The 27,513-nt window shown below is 58.9% G+C and overlaps 2 protein-coding genes across 2 annotated transcripts in view; both read right to left on the bottom strand.

Moving 5' to 3' along the window:
- Nucleotides 1-369: 369 nt before the first annotated feature.
- Nucleotides 370-13,436, bottom strand: MTSS2 (MTSS I-BAR domain containing 2; the record flags this gene model as incomplete). The annotated part of the gene is made up of 14 exons (XM_080351987.1): nt 370-2,048; nt 3,229-3,394; nt 3,492-3,668; nt 4,421-4,495; nt 5,238-5,448; nt 6,042-6,139; nt 6,218-6,325; nt 6,404-6,585; nt 7,304-7,378; nt 7,466-7,557; nt 7,714-7,798; nt 9,598-9,671; nt 9,785-9,846; nt 13,368-13,436. The coding sequence occupies 14 exons, from the start codon at nt 13,434-13,436 to the stop codon at nt 1,276-1,278; spliced, it is 2,247 nt and encodes a 748-aa protein (XP_080208113.1). The 3' UTR covers nt 370-1,275.
- A 2,614-nt stretch (nt 13,437-16,050) lies between these two features.
- The window catches only part of VAC14 (VAC14 component of PIKFYVE complex), a 60,890-nt gene continuing 49,427 nt past the window's right edge, over nt 16,051-27,513 (bottom strand). The window contains exons 15-19 of the mRNA XM_080351807.1: nt 21,425-21,599; nt 20,587-20,705; nt 19,520-19,599; nt 17,941-18,091; nt 16,051-16,336 (exon numbers count right to left, since the gene is read on the bottom strand). Coding sequence (XP_080207933.1) covers nt 16,174-16,336; nt 17,941-18,091; nt 19,520-19,599; nt 20,587-20,705; nt 21,425-21,599 — 688 coding nt within the window. The 3' untranslated portion in view covers nt 16,051-16,173. The remainder of the gene's footprint in view (nt 16,337-17,940; nt 18,092-19,519; nt 19,600-20,586; nt 20,706-21,424; nt 21,600-27,513) is intronic.

Below are 27,513 nucleotides of genomic sequence, written 5' to 3' on the forward strand. Positions count from 1 at the left end.
TTTCTGTACAAAATAAGAGACTGCCCCCCCTCCCCCAAACCCAAACATTTGTCACTTGGCATCAGCGGTTCTGGGCAGGAGAAGGTGGGGGGGACTAAATCGAAGGTGGGGGGGACTAAGTCATTATTCCTAAGGGTGAGAGAAAGGGGGAGCTGCGATGCGACAGACAGGAGGGTGTCAGGGGGGGCTATGTACAGCGGGGGGGCCGGGGGTTTGTGCTTTCCTCCAGCCGCCGGCAGAAATCAGCTGCTTCGTTTTGGGAGGGGGGTCTGGGTGCAACCCCCTGTCCCCCAGACCACCCTCCCCAGCAGGACCCTGCGCAGGATCTGCTGGTGCTGAGGGAGAGGGAGGGGGTCTGGGGGGGCTGTGGGAGGCTCCCCAGTGTTCTCTGGTGGGGTAAAGAGGAGGTTGGGCATCCTCAGCCGCTGGGCCCCGGTGTCCCCCGAGCTGGAGGGGGCTGTAGTGTCTGCCCCCCGCTGTCCACCCATCCTCTCACACATGTGTGTGTTCTCCCCCTTCCCACTGCTTCTGACCCCCAAAATGGGGCTGAGCTGTGCTGGCCCCAAGCAGGCAGCCGGGGGGACAGGGACAGGGCCCCCCAGCTCCTAGTGCTGCTCCTGCAGTGGCCCTGCTGGCACTGTCCCCTCCTGTGGGGTTGGGGACAGCTGCTGTGCCCAGGGAGGGAGGGAAAAGAGAGGAAAAAAGCAAACAGAAAAAGGAAAGAGAAAAAAGGAAAGAGACAAAAGGAAAGGAGGGGGAAGAGAAAATAAAAAGATGGGAAGAAAAAAGAAAGAGAAGAGAAGAAAAAGAAGGGAAAAGAAGAAAGAGAAGAGAAGAAAGAATGAAAAGAAATAGAAGAAAGAAGAAAAGCAGAAGAAATGAAGTAACAGGGAAAAAGGAAGTAAAAAAGAAGGGAAAAAGAAGGGAAAAAAGAAAAAGAAGAAAGAGAAGAAGAGAAGAAGGAAACAGAAGAATAAAGGGAAGAAAAAGATAAAAAGAAGGAAAAGAGAAAGAGAAGAAAAAGAAAAGAAAAAGGAAAAGGAGAGAAGAAAAGAGAGGAAAAGAAAGAGAAGAAATAGAGACTAATAAGAAAAAAAGAAAAAGAGTAAAGCGAGAGCCGGTGCAGGGAAGGTGTCAGGACGGGCTGGGCTGGAAGGGGCAGCAGGGGGTGTGGGCAGCAGTGCCGGCGGGCGGGGGCTCCCCGGGCGGTGCAGCGGGTGCCCCCGGGGGGTCCATTGGCCACGGTGGGGCCCGTCCCCGCTGGCCAGGGCGTCATCACAATATCCGCGGGGCCGACCTGTCGTTGGTGATGGTCCTGCGCAGGCGCACCCCACGCCGGATGGCCACCAGCATGTCTTCAGCCGGGGGGTCCATGGAGGCCGCTGGGGGGGGCGCGGGGGTCTCCTCACCGGGGCCGGACCCCGCGAGGGCAGTGGGGAAGGGGAACTGGCCTTCTCCCAGGGCGTGAGCGCCGGCCACCAGCTCGCCAATCTTCTCCACCAAGCTGTGCCGGTTGGCGGCCAACTGTTGGTCCTCCTCTTCCTCAGCAGAGAGGTGCTGGGTGGCACCAGGGTAGACGGAGATCTCCATGGCACCACCGCCCCAGGCCGTGTTGGGAAGGCTCAGCCGCTTGGGCGAAGCTTTGGCAAAATCCAGGGGGTTTGGTGAGGCGTCGTCGGCATAGAAGACGCACTCTTCGCTGCCCACCCGCGTGGGGCCGGTGTAGCCGGGGGAGTCGGGCACAGTGGGGGTCTTCACAGGGACGATGGGGGGTCGGATGGGGATGGGGCCGGCATTGGAGAGGGTACGGCGGACCGAGGGCTTGGTGGAGGGTGTGCGGCGGATGGTGGCCACCCCCGGGGTAGTGCCAGCTGGTAGGTTGGTGCCGGTGGGCAGCCCAGCAGTGGAGGCGGGACGCTTGGTCTGGATCATCCGCCGGTAGTTCTGGGCGATGTTGCTGTTGCGCGGGATGGTGGAGGACTTGTCGAAGTCGCTCTGGGGGTCACATTCCACATCGCCGTTCACCGAGTAGCAGTCGTAGTCAGAACCTGGGGAGGGGGCAGCATGGTCAGTCTGGTGGGTGGTGGGCAGCCCAGCTGGCACTGCCTTCATAACGCACTCACAGTCAGCCCCAAACAACGTTGTTGCAGCACAACCACAACCAAACTCAGCCGCCACCACGGCAACACAATTCAAACTGGCTCCAGCCACTGCTGGCACAACATCACAACATGCTCCCCATTGAGCCCAATCACCACCATCAGAAAGCAACCACAAGCAAACCCAACCATCACCATCAGAAAGTAACTACAAGCAAACCAAACCATCGCCATCAGAAGGCAACTACAAGCATCAAAACCATCACATTGAGATCACAACCAAACCCAGCTGTCACCATTGCATCATGATCACAACTGGCCTCAACCGTCACCACCACACAGTTGTAGTCAAACCCAACTATCATCATCGTAACCACCCCAAGCACCACCATCACAATATGATCACAGCAAAACTCCACCATCACATGCTCACAACTGGCTCAGACAACACAATCACAACACAACACCACTGTCCCTGTTGTTACTTGATCTCCAACCACCACCCACCATCTGCCACCATCTCTGCCTGTACCCAAATGCTGTGCACAAACATTTCACCACCAACCACACTCTACATGGTGCTGCCTGTTATTGCACTGCCCTGCACAACCGTAGCCATGAGGACCCAACTAACATCCAGCTAAACTGCTGCAGTGGCATGGAGCTTGTGCTGCACACTGAACCCCCACCACACACAATCATAGAATCACAGAATGTCCCGAGTTGGAAGGGATGCACAAGGATCATTGACTCCAACTCCTGTCACAGCACAGGACACCCCAAAATTCACACCATGTGTCTGAGGGTGTTGTTCATTTGCTTCTTGAACACTATCAGGCTTAGGGCTGTAGCACCTCCCTGGGGAGCCTGTTCCAGTGCTCCAGCACCTCTGGGTGAAGAACCTTTTCCTCATGTCCAACCTCAACCTCCCGTGGAACGTCTTCCTGCCATTCTCTTGGGTCCAACTTCATCCCATCAGCCCCCATATGACACAACCACAGCCTGATGCAGACACCCAGTGCACACAGATGTGCCTCTGGACCAACAAAGCCCCTGCTGTCCCATTCCCTTTTCCAGGTGCCACTTCAGGTGACCCCAGGTGCCCCTCGCCGCTGCAGGGGGTGGGTACCTTGGGAAGGGATGGTGTCCTCAGAGCAGGAGGGGGTGGTGGTCTGGGTGCTGTACCCGCTGGAGTACTGCAGCGAGTCCCGGCTGCTCTTCTGGTGCTCTAGGCTCAGCCCTCGCGTCAAGACCATGGCCAGGTCGCTGGCGGCAGGGGACACCTCCTCCCCATGCTGCGGGGGACAAGGGACAACATCAGCACCCTCGTTCCTCTCTTGGGATGTCCCTCAAAAGCCCACCACCTCTGTGCTCTCCAACCAGAGCCAGTACCTTGGCAGCAATGGTAGCCGGTGACATGCGGGGCCTGGGAGCATCCTCGGTGCCAATGGCCAGGTACCCACCGGGGGACGAGCCCATCTCTGCTTCCCGCAGGTGCTCCACACGGTCCTTGCGCCGCTGCAGGGGGGGGACCACCGGCTGGTCGTAGGCACTGGCCTTGGACCAGTCCTGCAACAGGCAAGGCATGGGATGATGCTAGGGACACTGGGACCAGAAGCCAAAAGCAGGGCAGATGGGGTCATGCTATGTCCCTGCTATGAGCCATGGGTGCTGCCTGGGATGCTCTGTCCTGTGGCAGGATGGGGTGAAGGGGATCTGGGGGCTGAACCCCTTGAGGTGTGGGGGGACCCACATGTGAAATGCATAGAACCACAGAATCATTTTGGTTGGTTGGTTGGAAGAGACCCTTCAAGATCATTAAGTAAAAATATTAACCCAACACTGGCACTAACCCCTGTCCCTAAGAACCTCATCTCCATGTCTTTTAAATCCCTCCAAGGACAGTGACTCCACCACTTCCCTGGGCAGCCTGTTCCAATGCCTGACAACCCTTTTCATTAAGAAATTTTCCCCAATATCCAATCTAAACCTCCCTTGGTGCAACCTGAGGCCATTTCCTCTCATCCTGTCACTTGCTACTTGGGAGAAGAGACCAACACCCTCCACGCTACAACCTCCTTCCAGGCAGTTGCAAAGAGCGAGAAGGTCTCCTCTCAGCCTCCTTTTCTCCAGGCTGAACCCCCCAGGTTCCTCAGCTGCTCCTCATCAGACTTGTGCTTCAGATCCCTCACCAGCTTCATTGCAGCCTTGGTGGGATGTGGGACAGCACCAGGGAGCACCAGGGAGGGGAAGAGAGGAAGAGGAAGGTGCTGATGCTGAAGGCTTCACCTTTCCACCACCCGCCCGTGCTCAGCACTCACCGATGTGGGGGAGCTGCACTCGCTGACTGACTGGCAGGTTTCAGAGGCCTCCGAGGACGCTGAGCTGGAGGATTTCTGCCGTGCCAGGTAGCCGTGCCATGATCCAGCAGGGAGAGAAGAGCTGTTTAGTCAGCACAGCCGTGACCCCAAGGTACAGCAGCACCCACAGCCCCTGCGGCCCCCCCAAGCCCCCAGCCCGTGGCAGCAGATGTGGGTGGGCAAGCAGGATCTGACCCGGCAGTGGGGCTGCAGAGCCAGAGAGATGCCAGCTGGGTGATGCTGGGATGTTCAGCCCCTTCTCCCTGTTCACCCCAAGCCCCACAGAGCCAGAAGTAATTTTTTGGGGGAAAGGATGGTCCCCACAGACATGGTGTTGGGATCCACAGGGGCTCAGGCAGCACCAGGGATCAGCAGCTCCCAAGGGACCTGGAGCGTCCTCAGCACTGGGGAGGGGGCTGGAAAAGGTGAAAGCTTTGCTCGACGTTGCCTGCTGCGGAACCGGGACAAACGGGGTGTTACCGGGCTGGGGTGATTGGGAAATACCCTGTTTACACTGCACCAGGTTGGGGGATACATGTGTCCTACCCCTGTGGGGGTCACAGATAGGGTTTCCCTTCAGTGTAGCCTATGGTGTCCCCAGGCAGGGCTGGCACCCCTCAATATTCCCAATATTTATGTCCTGTGATGCCAACACAACTGGAAAGACACCATCACCTCTGCACCAGACAGACCCTTGTGTTGCACCCAGCAGCACCCACCCACAGAAGGGGAAACTGAGGCACAGGGTGGGGGTTGGTGGCGCTGACCCTCTCTGTACCTGGCTGGTGATGTCCGAGGGCATGGGGGACGGCGGTTTGGAGTAAGCGGTGTCCTGGGAGATGAAGCCGGAGTCGTGGGAGGAGACGCTGGAGAGGCGGGTGGTGGCGGCGGGGGGCTGCGCCAGGCTGCGGTAGCGATAGGTGGAACTGGGTGAGCAGGTCTGAGCCCCGCCGGGCCACGCCACACCACCCTTGGCACTGCTAACGCTGCTGAGGGGGCGCGGGGCGGGGACGGGGACGTGCCAGTGGGAAGGACAAAGGAAGGAAAAGAGAGTTTAAGATGGAGGTTTGGAGGTGGTGGAGGGCCCCCGGACAGCAAGCCCAGCACCCTGCCCAACACCCCAGCCTGGGGAAATGGAGGCACATCGTCCTCCCAGGGCATTCCTTTCCCTTCTGGGGTCCCCCAGTGACAGGGGACAGGCTGGGGACCATGGCAAAGGCAACATATTTGCCCCCAGGGCCCCCCAGACAGCTCACATTGTCCTCAAAACTTGGAGGACAGGGCACGTGCCAGGCACCCATCCTGCCCCATAAATCCACTGGTCCTGACCCTCCACCCAAAACTCAGAGGACGAGGTACGTGCCAGGCACCCATCCTGATTCACAGATCCACTGGCCCTGACCCTGTACCCATCCCAGCATGCCAAGATCAGTTCCTCCACATTACTGGGGACCAGTCTGCCATATGGATATATAGAAGTGGACATACACTTCGTGAGCACCCCCAAAGGCCATAATTAGCACCATTAGCCTGCTGAGGTTAACAGAGGGAGCTGGATTTCCCGGCATCCCCTGCACTGTACCTGCACATGCTGGACTTGCGGGAGCTAGAGCTGCTGGGCGAGGACGGGGGCGTCTGGTAGGACCAGCTGTAGTCAGAGCCCTTCAGGTCCTTGATCACCTGCAGGAAGGATGGGGTTTAATCCCCCAAAGATAATTCTCCCATCCATCCCTCCCCTCCATGGTCCTCCCCGCTGACCTGCTCGCTGGCGGGGGGCAGCTTGTGGGGCTCGGCAGTGAGCACCACCAGGTCCTCAATGATGCCCTGCAGGTGGGTGATCTCCCCCAGCATGGTGAGCTCCCCATTCTGCAGCCAAAGAGGAGCATCAGTACCCACTGGGCAGCAGCAAATGCACTCCCCACTCTCCCAGTGCCCTGTGCTCACCACCACGGGCTGCAGGAAGGTGATGAAGGTGCAGAAGCGACCCCGCTCCTCGATGAGGGCTTTGCGGACCGCCTGCTTCTCTGTCTCCTCCAGCAGCAGGTACATGTCATTGACGTCCTGCAGCGCATTGTCCAGCTGGGGCTGCAGGTCCCCCTTCCCTGCAAGATGGGGTACCATCAGCACTGGGGTCCACCGACACACTCCCCATATCTGTTGGGGGTCCCACGGCCAAGCCAAGGCCACCCTCAGGCTCCCAGTGTCCCCATCACCCCATCCTCACATCCCAGCGGGTGCCACAGGGTCCCCTTGCTGTATCCCAGGAGGGCCTGGGGACACCCTCACCCTGTGGAAGCCCTGGGGGGGGCTCCTCTGCCACCCTGTCCCCATCCCTGATGGCACTTGAGCCCAGGGATCTGCTGGGGTGCCACCGCGGCAGGGCTGGTATTGTCCCAGGATGGAGGGTGCAAGCTAAGCTAAGAAAAGCCGGGGGGGTGGGGCGGGGGGCACAGGGAGTGGATGGATGGACAGACAGATGGATGGAGGCAGCCCCAGCCCCAGGGAGACTTGTGGGGGGAGCAGATGAGGAAGCAGAGAGAGGGTCAGGGTAGAGGGGGCAGCGGTTCACTTACCAAGCAGTTCTACAGGAAGGATGTGGAGGGGAGGGGAGAGAGAAGGAGACAGAGAAAACGTGTGAAAAGAGGCCGAGGGCTGGGGCGCGTGCCCCCGCCTCCCCGCCACCCCCTTTTTTCTGTGAGGGAAGCAGTGGGACCCCCCAGTGCTCACCATCCCTGGGGGGGCAGCCAGGGGCCCCCATCCAGGATGCCCGTCCTGGCCACGGGTGCTGCTGAGGGGCTCGTAGGGGTACCCTACCCCCCCCCCCGCCCCAAATACAACCCTCACCTTTGCGAGCTTTTTTCTGGAGCTTGAGGGTGTCGGAGGATTTTTTCTTGATCTCATGGCGGGCTCGCTTGTACTCTGGGGGCACAGAAGTGCTGTCAGAGGGGAACCCCCTTGCTGACCAGTGCAGCCCCCCCGCATGGATCCAGCCCATCCTGCCCATACCTTTCGCATGGTCTTTGTCCAGCTGGTTGGCAGTTTTCTTCCAGTCCTCAATCCTGTCCTGCAAAGGGTTGATCAGGCTCTCCATGAGGGCGCTGGAGCAGGGAGAGAGAGAGAGGCAGGGAGTGTGGGAGAGCGCTGGAGATGCACTGTGCACCCCAACCCAGGCCCAGCTGACATCCAGCATCTTCTTCATCAAGGGAAGGCTGAGCCCGGCCAACTCATGTCACCGATGCCCCAGGCACACTTACTTGGTGAACTGCCGGAGCTTGGCCTCAATGCTGCGGTGCCGCATGCACATGCGGGTCAGTGCGGAGCCGATGTCCCTGGTAGCACCTACATGGAAGTGGGGGGAGTGAAATGGTGCTGTTGAGGGGCAGGGGACACCCCCACACCAGTACCAGCTCAGTTTGTATACTGGGACCAGGCTGGCTCACAGCAGGGACAACCAGCACTGGGATGCCCTGGGTTTGGAGATGCTTTGGGTCAGGGATGTCTCTTTTTTTCCTCCAACAAATCCACTAAATAAATAAATCAACATCCACTAATAAATAAAGCACTAAGTATCCCTTCCTGGTCCTTCAAAATGAAAACTCACTCCTGGTTTTTCCTAGTTTGCCTCACATCTGGTGCTGGGAGGTGGACCAGGGAAGGGAGGGAGTGAGTTACCGCACAGGCACAGACAGAGAAACCGGCCGTCCGGGAGCAAATAGCTCCTGGACCAATGTCCCTCCCCAGCTCTGTGACAGGCTGGTGGCTGCTCTGTCACCTCCAGGCACAATCCCAAGGGCATAGACAGGGAGTCAGAGCTCTCTGGGGGACATTGGCCAGCAAGGGAAAGCATAAGCATCCCGTTTTGGTGAAACACCTGTTCACTCTGAAGCCTAAGGATGGCCACATGGTGGCAGTGCTGCTGGCAAATCCCAGGAAGCGCAGCAACCCAAAATCCCTGGGTGCAAGCTAGGGAGTGATATTCTGTTTTTCTCCTCCCCCCCCAAAAAGCCTCCAGAGACACTTTCCACCCTTTGCAAGAGTTTTGAGCACCCCCAGACCCTCCAGTGCTGTGGAAACAGGGAACCCTGCGGGCTGAGGGCTTTCTGCACTGGGGTATTCTCCTAATCCAGCTCCTAATGCTCTTATCCTGGCTCCTCCTGCTTCTAATCCGATTCCACTGCTCGCTCACACACCGTGCGCGTGAGGCTGCCAGCCAGTCTCCACCCAACGCCCTGCCTCAGTTTCCCCATGCTGCCGCTCTGCCTGCCACTGCTCCTCCCCCAATAAAAGCAGGGATGTCCCCAAGATACCACTGCTTAGCGCAGCATGACTGGGTGGCCCCTGTGACACTGACTCCAGTGGTGCTGGTCACCAGCTGTCCCCAGCATCCACCCTGTGTCCCCTCCCTCGCTTTCGGTGCCTGGGCTGGAGAGGAGCTGGGGCAGCCCTAATCCTCCCGGTGCAGTGGGCTAGTGGGTTTGGAGGCAAAGCCGATCCAGGCTCAAGCTGCCTACTCCTCCTTCTCCTCCTCCTCCCTGCGCAGCTCCAGATGGCTTGGATGCCGCCAGTCTGCAAACCAGCCCAGGACCATCTGCTTGGCAGAAGCCGAGCGGTGGGAAGCGGCTCCTCGCCATCAACAGGCAACCGGAGAGGGTCCAGAGGTCCAGGGGTCCAATCCCTCAAAGCAGCATGTAGGGGGCCCCACTTGCAGCCTCAGCTCTTCGTGTCACCTCCCCAGTAGACTGGGGTTTGTCCCAAAAGCGGTCAAGCGTGGGCTCCTGCATCTTCTCTCTCCACCTAATGCCCCTTCCCCAGAGCCCCCCGGAGCAGCCAGGACTCCCCAGCACCTCCTGTGTGGGTGCAGGGGACAGGGGGTACCTTGGATGGTGAGAAGCAGCACCCACGTGGGTGCCCACCCCACCCGCTCCCCAGCTGCACCCCATCTTTCCAATCCTGCTTCCCAGGGGAGGCTTCACCTCAGGGTGGGGACAGGTTGGATATGTCTCCATGGATGGTGGAGCTGCTGCTTGAAGACCATCGCAGTCATGTGGGCAGGGGACACCCCACAGGGGACACTCACCACCTGTCCCCCTGCCTGGCCCAGCCTGGGGACACCCACCCCTGGGTGGAGAGGACCCTACCTCGGGTGTTGGTGGCCATGTCAGCCACTTTCTGGAAGGCATCCAGGAAGGCGACTGCAGCCAGCACCGTGGTCCTGGGGTGGAGAGAGTGAAGTGGGGAGTTCAGTGGGTGCTGGGCACCCCGAGATGTGCCCGTGGGGAGGAGGAGGGTCCCTGTCCCACCCCCACCACCCTGGCCACCACTCACCTGAGCTGGGAGTGCAGCTTGGTGGCCTTCGAGTTGAAGTCCTCCCAGATGGGGTACGAACTCTGCAAGGAGGGAATGGGACAGTGACAACCAGAATCCCTCACCCCCTGTCACCCCCTCCCCAAGCAGGGCAAACCTCCTCTTCACCGTTACAGAGAGATGGGACAACTTGGTGGCCGTGCCTGGCTTGATGTGGCTTCTCTGATGGCTACTAAAGGCTGAGCACAACCCTGTACCCTCCTGGATTTTTCCTCTTGCAGTCTGGCCATGCAAACTCACAGACCATGGAGACCTCAGGATTTTGGGTGATCTCTCTTTCTTTTCTTGAGGTGTGATGACAGTTTATGAGTTTGGAAATTTGAGAGGAGGAAAGGAGCTGGTGCACAGAGAAGCTTTGAGACCCCAGCCAGCAGCAGAGCAGAGCCCTCCAGCGCCCATGGCCTCCCCCAAAGCAGAAATGTCCAACGCCACCATCATGGAGGGCTCCAGTTCCACAGTGGATTGCCCCAGTCCCCAGCTCCCCCAAGCCCACGAGGACTGACAGGGCAGGAGCAGAGCGCTGGGGTCCCCCTCAGCCATGAATGGGGCAGTTGTGTGGGGACTGGGACAGGTCACAGATGCTGGGGTGGCCACCCCAGTGTTATCATGGTGAGGCCACCCCGGTGCCATCCTGGCCAGGCCATCCCAATGCCATCCTGGTGAGGCCATCCCAGCAAGACCAGTCCCAGTGCCCTTGTGGTGAGGTCATCCCGAGGCTGTCCCGACGCCACTGTCCCACCAACGCCATCTCAGTGCTGTCCCAGTGAGGCCATTCTTGGCAAGACCAGTCCCCGTGGTGTCTTGGAGATGCCAGTCCCAGTAAGGTCATCCTGGTGCCACCCCAGTGAGGCCAGTCCCAGTAATGTCAGCTCCAGTGCCATCCCAGCAAGGCTAATCCTGGTGTCACCATACAGCAAGGCCACCTCAGTGTTGTCCTGGTAAGGTTAATCCTGGTGCTGCCTTGGCGAGGTCATCCCAGTGCCAGCTGGGCACAGCTAGGCCAGGTGCCACCATCCTGGTGTGGCTATCCTGGTGCCATTCCAGCATGGCTGGTCCCAGTGCCACCATTCCAGCAAAAACCTCCCAGCATGGTCAGTCCTGGTGCCACCATCCTAGCGAGGCCATCCTGGTGCCACTATCTGATGGCAGTGCTGGGGGCTTGCAAACTCCCCCCAGGGTGGCCACCAGACTGGGATATAGGTACCAGAGCCAGCTTTGAGGGATGTGGGTCACTGCACAGCCCTGTAAGCCTGGCTTGGTGGCACCTCTAGGGACAGAGTTTGCACTGAGGTGGCACAGAACCAGCCCAACACTGGCTTTTGAGGACCATGAAAGCCTTCATTTCCTCAGGAGTTGACAGTGCCCTGGGGACTGCCATTGCCAGAGAGTAGGGCCACTGTCCCCCAGCCACCCTAAGAAGTGCGAGCAGATGCCAACCCCAAACAAAGGGGCAGGTCACAATGACCCCAGCCCTGCCATGATGCTGGGCAAAGGATGGGGATGAGGACAACAGGGACAAGGACATGCCAAGGTCACCCAGGGACGCTGAGCACGCTGAAAGAGAGGCAACAGGAATGAAGCTGGCTTGGGGATGGGGACGCTGCCAGCTTGGGGACTGTCACCAGCCTTCACTGCCTGAGTCCTCCCCATTGGAGGCCAAAGGGTGCCAAAAAACCCCTCGTCACTGAAATAAGGTCCCTTTGCACCCATGTCCAGTGCAGGTGGCCTGGCTGCAGGACCCTACGCACATCGTTGCCATTCAACGCTGTCACCTCCTGGTGCAGGGGGTTATTTTTTCTGTCCCTCAGTGATGGCGCTAGGACACCCACGTGGCTGGGAGACGGGGACAGGGATGATGCACTCTGGGGGCCACTGGTGCTGGGCAGAGGTATGAGCCATGTCTGGTGAGGCCTTTTTCTTCTTTTTATTATGATGTTTTTCCTCATCTTTCTCACCTACAAACAGCACAAAAATGAATCCAGCCTAGCTTCCTCGTGCATGCCGGTGTGTGACACCATGGTGAGGGGCTCCTGCCTCAACCACATCCCGATGGGGCTGGGCATGCCGCTGCATGGCCACACTGGCACCAGCTGGGGAGGTAAGAGCTCCGGGCTGGCTCATCCCCTCTGCAGCCTCAGCGGGGGAGTGGGGAAACTGAGGCACAGGCTGCCTCCACTTCCACCATGGGGACATGGGGCTCAGCAGGGCTGCCAGGAGGGGCTGGTTGGGGTGAAGGCTTTTGCAGGGACTGATCACCTCAACACCCCCACCAGCCCGGGTCCCCACTGCCCTGGGGCTGGCGCCTGGGGACAGCTGGGGTTTTCTCACTCGAGGGTTTCTCCCAGTCCCGAGCTGGAGCCAGGCCCCGCGGAGCCACCACCGCCCCTCGAAGGGGTTAATCTCCTCAGCAAGGCTTTTTTTTTTTTATCCCCCCTCCCCTGCTTTGGCAATGACAGCATTGTCTGGACTGGGCTGCAGCAAGAAGAGAGGAAGAGGAGGAGGAGGAGGAGGAGGAGGAGGAAGAGAGCTTTTGCCTCCCAAAAATGACTGGGGCTAAACCCCAGCACAGGAGCAGCCGGCAGCGGGAATTCTGGCCCCCGGAGATGAAGAAACCCGGCTGGTCCGCCCCTCCCCATTCAGCCCCCGGGGAAAAATGCCCCCTAGCTTTTTTTTTTTTAATGAAAACAAACAAAAAAGCCTTTTTTTAAACATAGCCCCATCCTGCTCCCAGGGAGGGTGGAGGCGATGTTGCCTCCCCAGGCTGGGAAATGGGATCGAGGAGCTGGGAGACCTTTTTGTTCCACTGGTGCAAACCCAAGCGGGTCCGGCAGAAATCCAAGCTGGCGAGTGGAGGGTGGCAGGGACAACACAATGCCCCAAATCAGTGGTGATGCCCAATGTGGGGCCAGTGGTACCTGATGTGGGGCAGCATTGCCCGGTCTATGATACCCGACATGGGGCTTTGATACCCACTGATGGCTACAGGGTTGATACAGGGCTCCGATACCCAACACGGGGCTCTGGTAGCCAGTGACGGATACGGGGCTGATATGGGGCTGCGATCCCCAGCGTGGGGTCCGATGCCCAACGCAGGCCCCTGATGCCCAGCATGGGGTTGATGTGGGGCTCTGACACCCAGTGCCAGTCTCCAGTGCCTGAAGTGGGGACCAGATGCCCAGTATGGGGTTGATGTGGGGCCCCGGCACCCAGTGCTCATCTCCCATGCCCCGATATGTGGCCCTTATGCCCAGTATGGGGTTGATGCGGGGCTCTGACGCCCAGTGCCAGCCTCTGATGCCCAATATTGGGCCTCACTACCCGACCTGGCGCTGATGTGGGGCTGCGATACCCGACACGGGGTCGCGATGCCCGGCTCCGGGGCTGGACAGCGGAGCCCCGGTACCCGCCGCGGGGCTGACGCGGAGTTACGGTCCGCGATGCCGGTCGGTTCGTGCTCGCAGCAGCGGCGGGAGCGGGGGCTGCCCGGTGCGGGGGGAGCGCTGTCACGGCAGCGGAACGGTGGCGGTAGCGGGGGGGTCCCTACCTTCATGTCGTTGATGATGGCTTGGAAGAGGCCGCCGAGGGCTCCGCACTCCTTCTCCGCCGTCTCCATCGCGGCGCTGCGGCAGCCCGGGGCGGGCGGCGCCGCCGGGGGAGGCCGCGGCGGCGGGCCAGGCTCAGCGGCGGCGGGGGGCGGGCGGCGCCCGGGCGGCGGGGCGGCGGCGGAGCGGCGGGGGGGCCGGGCGGAGCGCGGCGCGGTGCATCGCCCCCCCCGCGCCTTCCCCGGGGGCTGAGCGGGACCCGCCGCCCCCCTGGGCCGCCCCTTGGCGGCGGAGCGGAGTGCGGAGCGCGGAGCGGGGAGCGGAGCGGGACGCGGAGCGGAGCCGGGCGCGCAGAGCGGCGCCCCGGGGCGGTGGCGGGGGCGGAGCGGGGCGGGACCTGCGCGGCACATGCGCCGCCCGCCGTGGGGCCTGGGGGGAGGTGGAGGACGCGGGGGGGTGCGGGGTGTTGCGCCGGGATGCCGGGGCCGGGGGCAGGGCCGGGGGCAGGCCCGGTGGTGCTCGGTGATGCTCCGAGAGCTGCGGGGGAAAACGGCTCTGGGAGCCCCCAGGGCTGCAGTGGAGGGATGATTTGGGATATTGGGACTCGGGGGCAGCTCCACTGGCTGCGGGAGCACCGGAGCAGTGGAGGAACCCCACGGGATGCTCTTAGGGTGTGGGTGGGGAGTGCCATCGTGCGTGCACAGGGATGCCGGGCCTGGGGTCAGCACTGTGCGATGCTCAGGGCCACCCCCAGATCCCTGGAGGTGCTGGGGGGATGCAGCTTCCAGGCCAGGGCTCTGTTTCGCCTCCCTCCAAGGGCTTTTTGACCCCCACTCCATCCCTTACCTGGGGAAGGCATATGCCATAGGTGTGCTGCAGGCAACCACCTTGGTGCAGGCTGAAGTTTAACGCCCTCCGGGGTGATTATATAGCAGCTCTGAGACATCTTACGGCACTCGATTACCACAGAGCCGTGGGAAATGTGTGGCCTGTCAGCAGACGAACCCTTCCCTGTCGCCATCCCGAGGCCTCATCCCCGGCCTCCTGGGATCTCGAGGGATGGGCTGAGCACCCACGCACTTCGCTGCATAGAGCCGTGAAACAATGCCCAACCGGGCTGAGGGGCTCAGCCTGAGCTGCCTATTCCCCCTCCTGCCAGAAAAGCAGCCCTGATTCCCTGCCATTGCTGCCCCGGCGGCACCGTGCTGCTCCGGCCGGTGCTGGTCAGGAGCCACCCATAAGGAAACTATTACAGCTCAGTGCTCCGGCAGCTGGCTGGAATTTCTCCCCATAAACCCTGTTCCTTGGCGTGGAAAGAGGCCGCTCAGTGGTGGCAAGCACAGCAGGAGCAATGGGCAGAACCCTGGGACCGGCAGCAGCCCTGGACCATGCTGGCAATGACCCGGCAGCGGCTAGGGACAGGCAACACGGACCCTCTGGCACTCTGAGCAGTCGGAGGGCTGGGGAAGCCACCGTTCACTCATCTTGAGTGTTAAAATTAACCCGCCGTGACCGGGTTTGGAAAGCCCTTTCCTGGGAATGACAGGAATGTCTTTATCCCAGCCAAACCAGCGCTGGTGTGGGGCTGTTTGGGGAGCCCTCTGCCAGAGCCCCGCTCCACTGTAAGCAGGCCAGGAGCCATAAAAACTCCACAAATTCCTTCAGCTCCGTGTTCCTGGGGATCAGGTGAGGGCCTGAAAAACACCAGGGATGCAACTGCAACCTCTTGAACCACAGCAGCCGGGCACATGCCAGCAGCCGGACACAAGCCTCAGCACTGCGGGACAGGGTGAAGGCAGCGCCGGCGGCTGCTTGGGGCTGGGAAAATGCCTGTCGCCACTCTGCGGTTTCATGACCGTGGCCTGGAAGAATTTTGGTGGTGTTTTTTTTTTTCCTGCTGGGAAGAGGAGCAGGCAGAGAAGCCCTTGCTCACTGGTGAGCCAGCGTGGCAGGGCTGGGTCTGCCCACAGCTTGGGGTTGAGCGAGATGCTCCAACACTGCCCTTGCTGGGTTTTTGGCTCCCCTTGAGGGGTGGATCCACGAGGATGGGGCACCCAGCAACCAGGAACGGCCTGCTCTGCATCAGTTGTGTATTTTATTGTGGGGAATTTAACATAGGAATAAAGAATTGAGTCCTGGGCTGGTTGCAATGGGGCCTGCACCACCCCCCGTGCCCCTGGTGCCGGCTGAGAGTTCAGGCTGCGCCATCGTCTGTGCCAAGAGCTGGGGGCTTGGGGAGGGTGGTGGACGCAGGGAGAGGACTGAGTGCCACACACGGGAGTGTGAGTCTCTGGGTCAAGTGCCAACAGCAGCCTCTGACACAGCCTCAGAGCTGGAAGGTGGAAGTCGGGGTGGCAAGAGGCGGCCGGCGGCCCCGCGTGCTTGTTTTCCAGGGCGGGAGGCCAGGGGTTGCTCCCGTCTTCCCTTCCCCTCCGGTCTTGCTGGCAGGAGGCTGGGCGCTCAGCTGACAGTCACGGGGAAGGCATTAGCAAAGCAAAGGGGAGTTTCCTTGCTCTATTGCAAGAGAAGATGAGGTGCCTTTCCTTGGCCCTCGCCTCTTGTGACCCTTCCCCATGTCCCTGCATCAGCCACAGGAGAAGGTGAGCACAGCCTCAGGGTCCCCCACCATCTACACACACAGAGTGGGGAGTAAAACCAGCCCTATGCCAAGCACTTGCGCGTCTCCCTCTGCGACTAACCCCACTGCATCCTCCGGTGGCCAGCAACCGGTATCCCTGTCCCCTGGTCTGTGTCCCCTGGTCCCTGCCCCAGCAACTGTGCACACACCCGTGGCTGCCGTGGGGATGCTCAGAGGACCACTCGCCGGTCCAGCTGCTCTGCCCGCCCGGCTCGCTGGTGCCGCGCTTCCAGGTGCTTGTTTTGGACCTTCTCAAAGTGCTGCAGCAGCTCTGTGTAGTCGATGTTGGAGGCTGTCATCCTCTTGAAGCCAGTGCTCGGTTTGGTGCTGTCCCTGCAAGAAGGGAGCAGAGGCTGAGGGCAGGAAGAGGCAGGAGATGCCCGTACCCTGGGCGTCCATCACAGGCAGCATCAAGGGTCTGGCCCAAAGAAGCTGAGCCCAGCACGTCCTAGTGATGGTGCCCCATTAATCCCCCCCCTAATATCTGCTTCCTCCCTCCAAAGGCATGAGATGGAGCCCAGGAGATCTAGGGACAGGAGAGAGGGGACAAGACACATCTGCCTCAGCACCCTGACCCCGCAGGGGAGGTTTAACCACTCCAACGTGGATGCTCCCCCCAGTCTCAACCCATTCCGTCCAAAAGCAGCGAAGACTGGCTGGAAAGGATGCCTGCATTACGTGCCTCAGTTTCCCTGCCCAGTTTTACAAGCAAGCAAAAAATATCCATGTACTATGGCACAGGGGAGGGCTGGTGGCAGTGGAGACAGCTCTGGGAGATGAACGTCTGTGGCTGGAGACTCCAAATGGGGGGTTCCAGCCATGGGTGCTCATCCCCCAGAGCTGTCCCCATGTGATGGAGCAGAAGGAACCAGCCACAGGACATCCATCAGGGAACATGGGGGAGCCCACAGGAGGATGACAGGCAGCTCTCGAGGTGCTGGCATCGCCCCGGGGAGGGGGCAGCTGGGGCTGGTCTGTTATGAAAGCCGGCTTCGGTGTTTGAAGGAATGTAGGTCAGAGTTAATCAGATGCTCAGGCCGTCTGACAGCTCCGGTTGCTCGAAAAAAACCCCCGCTGCCGGGGCCAAGGTGGGGGCAAAAAAGCGGGGGGGGGAGAAGCACATGCAGCCCCCATCTGCCCTTGCCCCCCCATTAAAATCAGTGCCGGGTATTGTGGGTACAAGCTCAGCGCTGGAGGGCATGAGGGATAAAAGCCAACCCAGAGGAGCAGTTAAAAGCCAAGGAGCAGCGGCGGTGGGGGGTTAATTCAGAAACCTGCCCATCTTGTGAGCTCTTCTTTTTGTTCCCAGGGTTTTGCAGACACAGAACCAGCTTCACCATCAAGCCCTCCTGCTCATTAGCCTGAGGGCTGGAGAGCAAATCCCACCGCTGGTGTCTAACGAGCTGGGTGGGCAGCACCCCTGGGCAGGGAGCAGGAGGATTTCGGCTGGTCCCCAGGGAGGTGCTATCCTTGCACATCGCTGCTCATGGCCCCCCAAAAACCAGGGGTGGGGATGGAGCAGCCAGCCTCAGATGTGCACAGGACACAGGGTCCTTTTGGATGCTGCGAAGGCTGTCCAGGCTGGGGGGAGGACACACTTCGGGAGCACCCCCCAGCTGCCGGCGTCTCTCTCTCTGTAAACCTCCTTCCCAGCTCTGCTCGTTTCCATAGCGACCCCACAAGTGAAATTTTCCATCCCAGATGCCAAATGCCTGTGGATGAGGCACAGCCCTCCCAGGGTTACCAAATATAGACACAAAAAACCCCCCAAGCCAGCGCTCCCGGCCACGGGGCAAGGAGCAGCCGTGTCCGCAAAGGAGCCGGGGGTGACAGAAGAGTGTGGGGCTGAGCCCGGGATCGTGGGGATGCTCGACTGCGGGAGTGGGGGGATGGCTGGTCCAGCCCCGCTGCTGATGGCCCATCCCCATGGCACTTACGTGGTCTGCATGAGCTCGGGGTTGGGGACACACTGCAGGCGGTGCGAGAGGAGCTGGAAGGCACTGCTCTGGGGCAGCAGCATCAGGAGGCCATAGAGAGCCTTGATCAGGTAGGGGTTGTTCTTCACATCCAGCAGCTGCAGGCGGAGATCTGGGAGAGGAGAGGAAGAGGATGGGGAAGTGGATAAAATGCATTTTTGTCTCCAGCCTGGGGCACCACAGGTCAGGAGGGTTGGGTGACACCCTCTTGGGGACTCTCTGGAGCAGAAGGGATCTTCTCCACTTGGCCTTGATGGTTATGTGTGCTGGACCATGGTGTTGCTCCCCAGAGGGGAAACCACCTTCCTGCTCCATCCCTCATGCTGTTCAGGGGTAGAAGGGCCTCCTGGAGCTCTACAGACCATTGAGGACCCTCCCACCTGGGGTAGCCCAGGGAATGGGGCAAGAGCTCACTGCCTCAGCACAGAATCATATAATAGTTTAGGTTGGAATGGACCTCCAAAGCTCATCTAGTCCAACCTCCCTGCAATGAGCAGGGACATCTTCACCCAGATCAGGTTGCTCAGAGCCCTGTCCAGCCTGGCATCTCACCTCCAGGTTGCTACAAGCACCTCTGGTGTCTCCCAGTGAAGGGGGAGCCATGTCCGTCCTCTACTCCAGGTCTTGGAGATTAAGGTGAGCGGAGTGGAGAACCCTCAAGGAATAGTTTGGACTGTGGAAAACCACCACAGACACATGGGTGCCTCACGTGGGGGGAAAGTCATCCTCGAGATGAAGCACAGGGCACGACGGGAGCATGACCAAGGGCTACCCCACCTCTACACGGCCTGGCTGCCCTAACCCTCTTCCCAAAAATCTTCTCCAGATCTGGACCTATATAGTCCCTTCACAAAGTCATTTCTGGGACATTTCCCAACACCCCCCATGTCTAGCTCTACCTCCTGGCAGAAGGAGCCCAAGAGCAGCCAAACATCATCACCAGTGTGAGAAACACCCCCGCAGCCAGGGGTCACCCCAACACATGTCCACCCCTCCCAATCCCGGTTCCCACCACAACATCCCCGTCCAGGCCCCAGCTGTGTCACCCACCGGAGGGCACCCACACTGCAGGGGCTGGATCTGGGGAGGGAAAGAGCTCTGATTTTTTTAGGGCTTAATTTCCAGAAAATAAACACCTTCTCTCTTGCTAAGGGTGCCAGCAGCACCCACAATGCCCCCACAATGCCCCCAGACTGGTGGCACATGTGGCTCCCTGCATCTGCCACCCTCCCCGTGTTCCCCCTGAGATGCTCAGTGTGGTGCAGGCTCTCTCCGTCCTCCCCCCCATCCAGTTGTTTGGTGCCAGCTCTGTTCGCTCCCTTAACCTATATCTGGGGGGGGTGAGCTGCCCCCCCCGTGCCCACCCCAATGGGCAGCTCCAGCACTGGGCAAACCTCCCGGCAAGAAGTCTCATAACTTCTGCTCTATTTATTTGTGCGGCGGCTGCCGCTTGTGATGGAGGAGCGGGGAGGGGGATGTGCCTGGGGTGGGGGGGGGCACCATGTGCCCAGCCCTTCCCCATGCAGGGTTTCCTCCTTACATGTGAATATGGGGCACTCAATGAGCTGCACCAGCTTGTCCACCTCAGTGAGGAAATCCACGGTGACCTCCAGATCCCCGCTGGATACGGCCGTTAAGGACATTACCTTGGAAAAGGGTGGCCTAGCAGCAGCAGATCACAGAATCATAGCATAGTTTTGGTTGGAAGGGACCTTCAAAGCTCATCCAATGCCACCCCTGCCATGAGCAGGGGCATCTTCACCAGATCAGGTTGCTCAGAGCCCCGTCCAGCCTGGCCTGGGATGTCTCCAGGGATGGTTCATCCACCACCTCTCTGATCAACCTGGGACAGTGTTTCACCACTCTCACTGTAAAAAATTTCTTCCTCATGTCCAGCCCAAATCTCCCCTCCTTCAGTTTAAAACCGTCACCTCTTGTCCTACCACAACAGGCCCTGCTAAAAAGTCTGTTCCCATCTTTCTCATAGGCCCCTTTTTAAACTAAGAGGGGGTTGGGACTAGATGAGCTTTGAAGGTCCCTTCCAACGCAAACTATTATATGATTCTGACTCTATGATGGTGTGGAGGCAATGCCGAGTGTCCCTGTTCCCTAGGAGAAATGCTGGTGCGTGTTGGGAAGGGAATCCATGTGTGTTATTAAGCCTCTTCATATGGAAAGCTGCTCAGGGAGGCTCGGAATTTGCCACCACATTAAAACAATCATTCTGCAGGCACAGGGTGAGCTCACCAGGAACCACATCGTGCTGGGCGCTGCCTGCTCCTCTTCGGGCCAGGAGGCCAAAACCTTCGTCTTCCTGGGAGGAAGAGGATGCTGAGGAGCCTCCCCTGCCGGGCAGGGGAAGGTCAGGGCTCAGCCATCGCACGCTTTCCTCTTTTTACACCACAAAAAAATAACGACAACTCAAGGGGAAGGGAGCTGGTGCACAGCCAGCACAGGCTGCCCTGCCCTCCCATGGTGGGGACACCACCCTGGTAATGACGGGCTGCAGGCAGGAGGCTGGGCTGGCCCGCAGGGTGACCTTAGTGGCCACAGAGGGACCAGGGACCAGCCCAACCACAGGCCTTGCGGAAAACCCCCAAAGGATACAATTTCTGGATGAGGTCGTAGGCGTGCTTGTAGTTCTGGGTAAGGAAGCAGAGGGACACGGTTGTCACAGGGTTGTGACACCAGGACCGGTACAGGCAGCAGAAGAGGTTACGGCTTTCCTAGGGAAAGAGAGAGACACCGGGGTCGGGTCACCAGCAGGAGCAAGGATGAGGCACCAAGAGCCCCAGGTCCCCAACACCAACCCACTGGGCTGGCAAGTGCCACCAAGACACGAAGGGACATTTGGGGAGCCACCATGGCAGCCTGGCTCTGACGTGAGCCCATTGGCCTTGGGAGACGGAGGTCAGGCAGGTTTTGGGGTGGCCCTGGGGGATGCTGCATCCACCGCAGGATGCTGGGGCTGGAGAACGGTGGCTGACCCAGCCCAGGGGACACCACTGCATTGCTGGCCTTCCACAGGAGGAGGAGGAGAAGTTATCCTCCCTCTCCTCGCCTTGCTTGGGTGTTGCCAGTGCTGGTGGCAGCTGCTCGGCAAACCCTGTGGGTGCATTCCCGGCAGGGACAGCTGAGGGACTAGGGGGCTCTGCTCTTGCTGTCACCTGTCCCCTGGCCTGTGTCACGGTGGAGGGAGGTGGCAGCTGCTCGAGGGCTTGGGTAGCCTGTTCCCATCCTAGGGGAGAAAAACAAGAGTTGGGCATGTCCTCCAAGCCCCCCATAACTCCTGAAGTGAGGAGGAATGAAAGGGCCACCCCAAGTGCCTGTCCTGGGAGCTACCAGGTGGGGACTGAGTAGCAAGACGTCCCCAGGTGGCTTCCCAGGTTCCCACCACCCCCATTACATACTCTGCAGCAGCTGAGCCCGCTCCCGCTGCCCATACCGGGGTCCTCAGATCCTTCAGTTGGTTCCTCAGCTGGAAGAGCTCAGAGGATGTCAGCAGGATGGTGTTCAGGGTGTGGACCATGGTAGAGGCGAACTTGAGATCCTCTTCCCGAAGCAGTATATCCGCCATAGAGTGGAAGATGTTCTCTGCGTTCAGAAGTAGACAAAGCTGCCTGGATAAAAACCAGGGGCAGAGCATGAGACCCTGACCTAAGCCCGTACATCACCCCTTTCCTGCAGAGAGGACCAGGGATGAGAGATATGGGTGCACTAGAGGTCAGGTGAGCATGGTGGCACCAGAAAGGAGCTGTTGTGAGGCAACACCAGGGTCTGCATTTGGAGGGTGCAGCTATTCACACCAGGGCGAGGCCAAAAAATGTAGCTGCGCTAAGAGACATCCTCAGTTGTGCTGCTCTGGGACCTCACTGGTGCCCCCGAACTCCACATCACCTTCCTCGGTGGGTTTCAGCATCGCCTTCCACCTGGACAACTGCAGTGCAGTTACAGATTGAACATGATGACCCACTTAGACCAGTATACGTGTAAACTGGTACACTCCTGAGCTCTGGCCAGTGAAGCTGCAATATGCCCGTGCTCCGCTGGACACCCCGCTGGCAAAGCTCTCCCCAAAATACAGCACAGCCGGCGCCACAGCCCATGCTGATCTGCCTGGCCGGGCCTGGAGGGTCACGGCAGGAATGTTCTGCTTAACAAACGTTGGGGCGTTTTCAAGGTTTTCAACATTGTAGACCAGAAAACAAAAACTATTTTTTTTTAATTTTTTTTTAATTTTCTTCTGTGTTTGTTTGGATTTGGGGATTTCCTGTTTTTCTCCAGGCTCCTGCTTTCTTGGGCAGTTTGTCTGAGGACACCTGAAACGCTGCCCAGCACTGGCTCAGCAGCCTGGTGTCCACATTGGGGGGACCCCAGGGAGCCCACCCAGCTCCCCAGCATCCACAGATTCTCCTGAAACTGGGATCCTCCACAGGTCCCCACGTCTTCCCCATGGGCTGACAGGGAACCTCAGCAACAAGGGAGATGCTGGCATCCCCCAGAACATCTCTGCTTTCCCCCAAGCACTGTTGCTCACCAAATAATCCCAGCTGGCAAACAATTCCTTCCCTGGAGGCATCTCAGAAGGGTTTAGGAGGTAAAACAAGGAGCACTCATTTGGGAAGCTGGGTGGGAGGCATTCACTAGCTACTTGGTGGGTCGTGGTTTGGCTCAGAGGTGGGAGACACACCTGAACCCCCCCTGGGGTCACCTTTACACCTCCTGGGGTGAGGAAGAGGAAGGACGCCAATTTCCAGCTCCTGTTCCTGCAGGGAAGGACTGTCTGAAGACAATACAGCTACAGAAAGACACCACAAACCATACTCTAAAGCCTGGTGTTTTGGGGGCACAGGAAGTAGACGAGGAAGGAAGAAACATATTTTTCCCTCCCCAACACATGGAGGAAGAAACCCCCCATTTTCCTCCCACTTCCCGATCTTGCCAAGCAACCCATCCCCTCCTTGCCCAGCCTCGGTTCCTCTCCATCCCGCATCCCGCGTGGCCACCGCCGGACAATGAGATGCTCTGTGTGGGCTTTTACGTAACCCAACCCGGCGATCGCCCTGGACCCCGTTAAAATGGAACGGGCCGGGATAAATAAGCTCATTTATCCCAATTATTCTTACGTAACCGGCTGCATTCATGGGGATGAAAACGCTTCCCCGATTTCTCACTGCTTGGACGCGGGCTGGTTGGAGGAGGGAGAGCGATGGGAAAGTAAAGCATCGAGGCAAAGAAGGGGAAGGGAAAAGCTTTTAGTCCAGCCTGATAGAGCCAAAAGCAAATCAATAGCTCAGCATTGCAGGCAGGATCCGGCCATCGTGAGCTGCGGCAAAGCAAACCCAGCCTGGGCAGGTCCCCAAGAGTGACCTGGCTCCGTCCCACCCTTTCCCAGTAAAAGGGGATAACTGGATGCCCCATCCTTACTGGGTTTCCTCCAGCAGCTGTGCTGGAGTGGGCACCAGGCACTCAGACCATGAAGTGGGATGCTTTACTGTGCTCAAAAAGGAGATAGGTCCTCCAAGGAGAAACACCTGGGAGAGTTTTATCCCCATTGCAAAGTGCCCGGTGTGCCGGTACAGGCGGGGACCAGCTCTGCTGCACTGTCGCCAGCTGCTTGGGGCTGGCGAGGAACCGGTGTTTGACATGCTCCAGGTAGAAAGGCTATAAAAAGAGCTCGAACAAGCTCAGACAAACCAAAAAATTGTGCTGATGAGCATCAAGGGCAATTCAGTGACCTTTGGGGCTGTCCCTCATCCTCCCATAGCAAAGATGCTGGTGGGGTTCTCCCTCCGACACTCCTCAGTGTAAAAGGAGGGCTCTGGCTTTCCAGAAATAGGAGCTCTGACATTTGGCTGCCTGACGCCACGTTCCCAGTGAGCAGGGGGCTGAACGCGAGCTGCTTTCTAATTTCAGGCCTGGTTTTGATTAGCTGGGCAAGGTTGGGTTTGCTCCCCCTCTGTTCGGTGGCAATGGGAAACTGGAAACCGTCCGGGTGTTAAAGGAGCAGCTGTGCAGAGCCTGTCCCTCCGCTTTGAAGCCATGTCACCCCGGGGGATGCTGCCCCATCGGGGTGCCCACCCCCTCCAGCTGCCCCCAGGCAGGGGCTCTCTGGGAGCCACCAGTAGAATGAGTTTGCCAGTGCTCAGCAGCTTGTCCCGATGTATCCAGAGACCCCAAACTCCCCATCAAAACCCAGAACTAGTCCCAAAAGGAGGGGACAACTGTATGGCTACGCAGCTGCTGGCCTCTGTGACAGCAGCCAGCAGCTGAACCCAACCACTAGCACCGGGTGGCTGCCGGTGGAATGGGAGGATCCCCTGGAGCTGATCCCCCAGGAGGCTTCAATGGCATGAGGGGAACGCGAGGCTGGCTGGGAGGAGGCAGGAGACGGGCCACACAGGGGACAGGTGGCTTCAAGCTACCCAGGCAGCAGCTGAGATGCAGGAGGGGCGGCTGTGGAAGCGGATGGGGCCCAGGGTATAGTGAGCAGGAGCCATACCCCAGATATATACACCCCAGACATGAATACCCCATAAATATATACACATATACAGCATTGATTTTGCAGACCTTATTCTATGATTCTATAAACCTTATTGTGGCTTTTCAGCACCGAAAAGGGACTGACAAGAAAGATGGGGACAGACTTTTTAGCAGGGTCTGTTGTGACAGGACAAGGGGTGATGGTTTTAAACTAAAGGAAGGGAGATTCAGGCCAGGCATGAGGAAGAAATTCTTTACACTGAGGGTGATGAAACCCTGGCCCAGGTTGCCCAGAGAGGTGGTGGATGAACCATCCCTGGAGACATCTCAGGCCAGGCTGGATGGGGCTCTGAGCAACCTGAGCTGGTGCAGATGTCCCTGCTCATGGCAGGGGTGGCACTGGGTGAGCTTTGAAGGTCCCTTCCAACCCAAACTATTCTGTGATTCTATAAATATAAATAAATAAATAAATAAATATATATATAAATACACATATAGCTCAGTCTTACAGCTCAGCTGTAAGACTTAAACCCCCAGTTAATAAGGGGTCTGGCTGGGGCTCACCCATCCATCCACTTGCCCCCACTCTGATGTGATGATGGAAGGAGCTGGCTAATCCCATCCCAGTGAAATGCCTGTCCCTGGCGCTCTCCCCGTATCCCCCTGGGTGACGTGTGCATCCCCTTGCCTGTCCCCTTGCTCATGGGGACCCAGCAAGTCCACAAACACCTCCCAGTGTGGGAGAGAAGAGGGAAAGAGCAGCATCCCTGGGGAGGGAGCAGCCGCCGAACATCACCGCATCGCTGAGACGTCAGGCAGCCCTCGGCGCAGGCACACGGCAGCGATAATGAAGTGTGGTATTTAGGTCATTAAAATTTAACTCCTTAAATTAAAAGGGTTATTCAAGCCTTTCCAACACAGCCAAGGAAGGCGGCTGCAGGCAGATGGGAGGCAGCGCCTGTCTGCAGCGTGGTGACAGGGGAAACTCTCCTGCCCGTTGCCTCAGATGAGGCCAGGTCACAGTGGGGCTCTCCAGGGACCCAGCAGGTCACCTCCAGCCCTGGCCATGGGGAGAGCACCCTGCCGTCCCCACCAGCCTAAAAGACTCCTCCACAACATGATGCTGACCAAGGGAAGAGCCACAGAGGTCATCACCATCCGTGCAGCCCTGTGCCATCCCAGGGTCCCCCTACACCCCCCATATGCACCCCAGCTCTACCCCATTTAGCACCACATATCCCACCCTGAACCGGTGGCCACTGAGTCATTCACACAGTAATGTCAATCGCAACTAATTCCCATCACCTTAACGATCGGTGAGGTGGGGTGGGGTGGGGTGGGGTGGCCGTGTACAGGGACAAGCCAAAAGCTTCGGGGCAGGGAGCTGCTGGGGGGCTGCATGCCGAAGCCCGAAGCCCGGGGACGTAAGAGCGATGGGGCGGCTTCAGAGCCACATCTCCAATTAAGGGCAGGCCTGGGCGTCCCTCCCAGCTCTCTTGCTTTGACAGCACGATGATGATGCCTGGAAACCCATCTAATCTAAACATCACCCTTGCAGGGAGCTGTTGGAGCTCCCACCCCATCCGCTTGCTCCTTTAACCACTTCAGCCCCGAGCCATCACGCAAAACATGGGGCGGCAAAGGGTCGGGGCAGCCTAGTGCTTGGTCAAAGGGGGTGAAAGTCTGGTTTTCCATAAAAGTAAAGTAAATAATAAAAAAAAATGAAATCCAGCCCCACTGCAGATGGAGACACCGAGCACTCCGCTGGGACCTGTGGGGAGTGCAGGGAGGGAAGCACTGCTGGCCCCCTCCCATCGCCTGGCCAAGCTGAGCACCGTCCTGCTGCCTTCGGTTAAGCAGGTGCTTCTTCGTTAAACACCAGTGATTTGCTTTACTAGCTCTGGGCAGACATGGGGCCCCAGCAGGGAGAGAATTGTGCCTCGTTCCACTTCCAGCAACTGGGACAAACCCGGAGCTGGGGAAGGAGCCAGAAAAGGTCAGGGGGGAGCGATGCTCCCGGGGGCTCTGCCCTGCTTTTTGGCTCACAGGGCCGGACCATTGCTTCGCTCGCGGCTGTGAGGAGGGCAGAGCCATTCTGACCTTCCTCTCCACCCTCCTCTTCCTCCGCTCCCTTCCCTTCTCCTCCCCAAGGCTTTTTTCCACCTCCCTTCCTCCCTGCGAGATGCTCCAGCTGGAACCACCTGCCCGGGTGACCTGCAGCCCCCGCGATGCCCATCTCTGTCCCCCCAAAATCCTACTGCCAGGAAAAGCTGCATCCCTGGCCCAGCCCAGCAGCTGGGATCCTTCAGGAATTTGCAGAGGAAGCACAGATAAAATTAGGACGGATGACAGAGGGAGGAGAGAGCGGGGAAAACAGAAGGATGCCATTTCCCTGTCCTTCCCCACCACAGTGGTGAAGAAAATCCCAGTCCTCCATTTTTCTCCCCTCCGCTTTGCTGAATCCTGCCTCCGGAGCGTGCTCCTCCGGGCAAGGGAAACCATGGCAACCCTGACAGCTCCCTCTTTCAAAATCCATAGTGTTTAATATAAGGGATTGGGAAGGGTTTGGGAAGTTTAGGAGAGGTGGAGGTTCCTTCTGGAGGAGGCAGAGGGACGCTCTGCCCCCCCACTCTCTTTCAGCCACCTGTTCCCATCTCAAAGCCTCTGCTGGCACTTTTCCCTAACAAGCTCAGGTCCTTGTAAAGATATAGACAGACCCCTGGTTGGGGTCTTTCTCCTGGGGATGGGCTTGCAGACACCAAGATGGAGTGAGGTACGTGGTGGAGCATCAGCATTGGCTGGACATGGGAAACCATAAAGTGCAACCTGGCCAAGAAAAGCCCCGGAGAGCACGGACAAGTCCTGGGAAGGGCAGCTCTGGAGCCGGGAGCTGTCACGGCTCGCCCCAGGTGAGCGAAGAGCCTGCTCGAGCAGGGAGAAAACAGGACTCATGGCAAAAGCAGGACTCATGTCTCCTTCTTTATGCGGCTTTTGGACTCTTCTCGATGTCCTGATATTCAGGTCTTGCTCTTTGAGACACCAGGAACA

This window comes from Nesoenas mayeri (genome assembly GCF_963082525.1).
Source record: "Nesoenas mayeri genome assembly, chromosome: 12".
In the NCBI taxonomy this organism is placed as follows: domain Eukaryota; kingdom Metazoa; phylum Chordata; class Aves; order Columbiformes; family Columbidae; genus Nesoenas; species Nesoenas mayeri.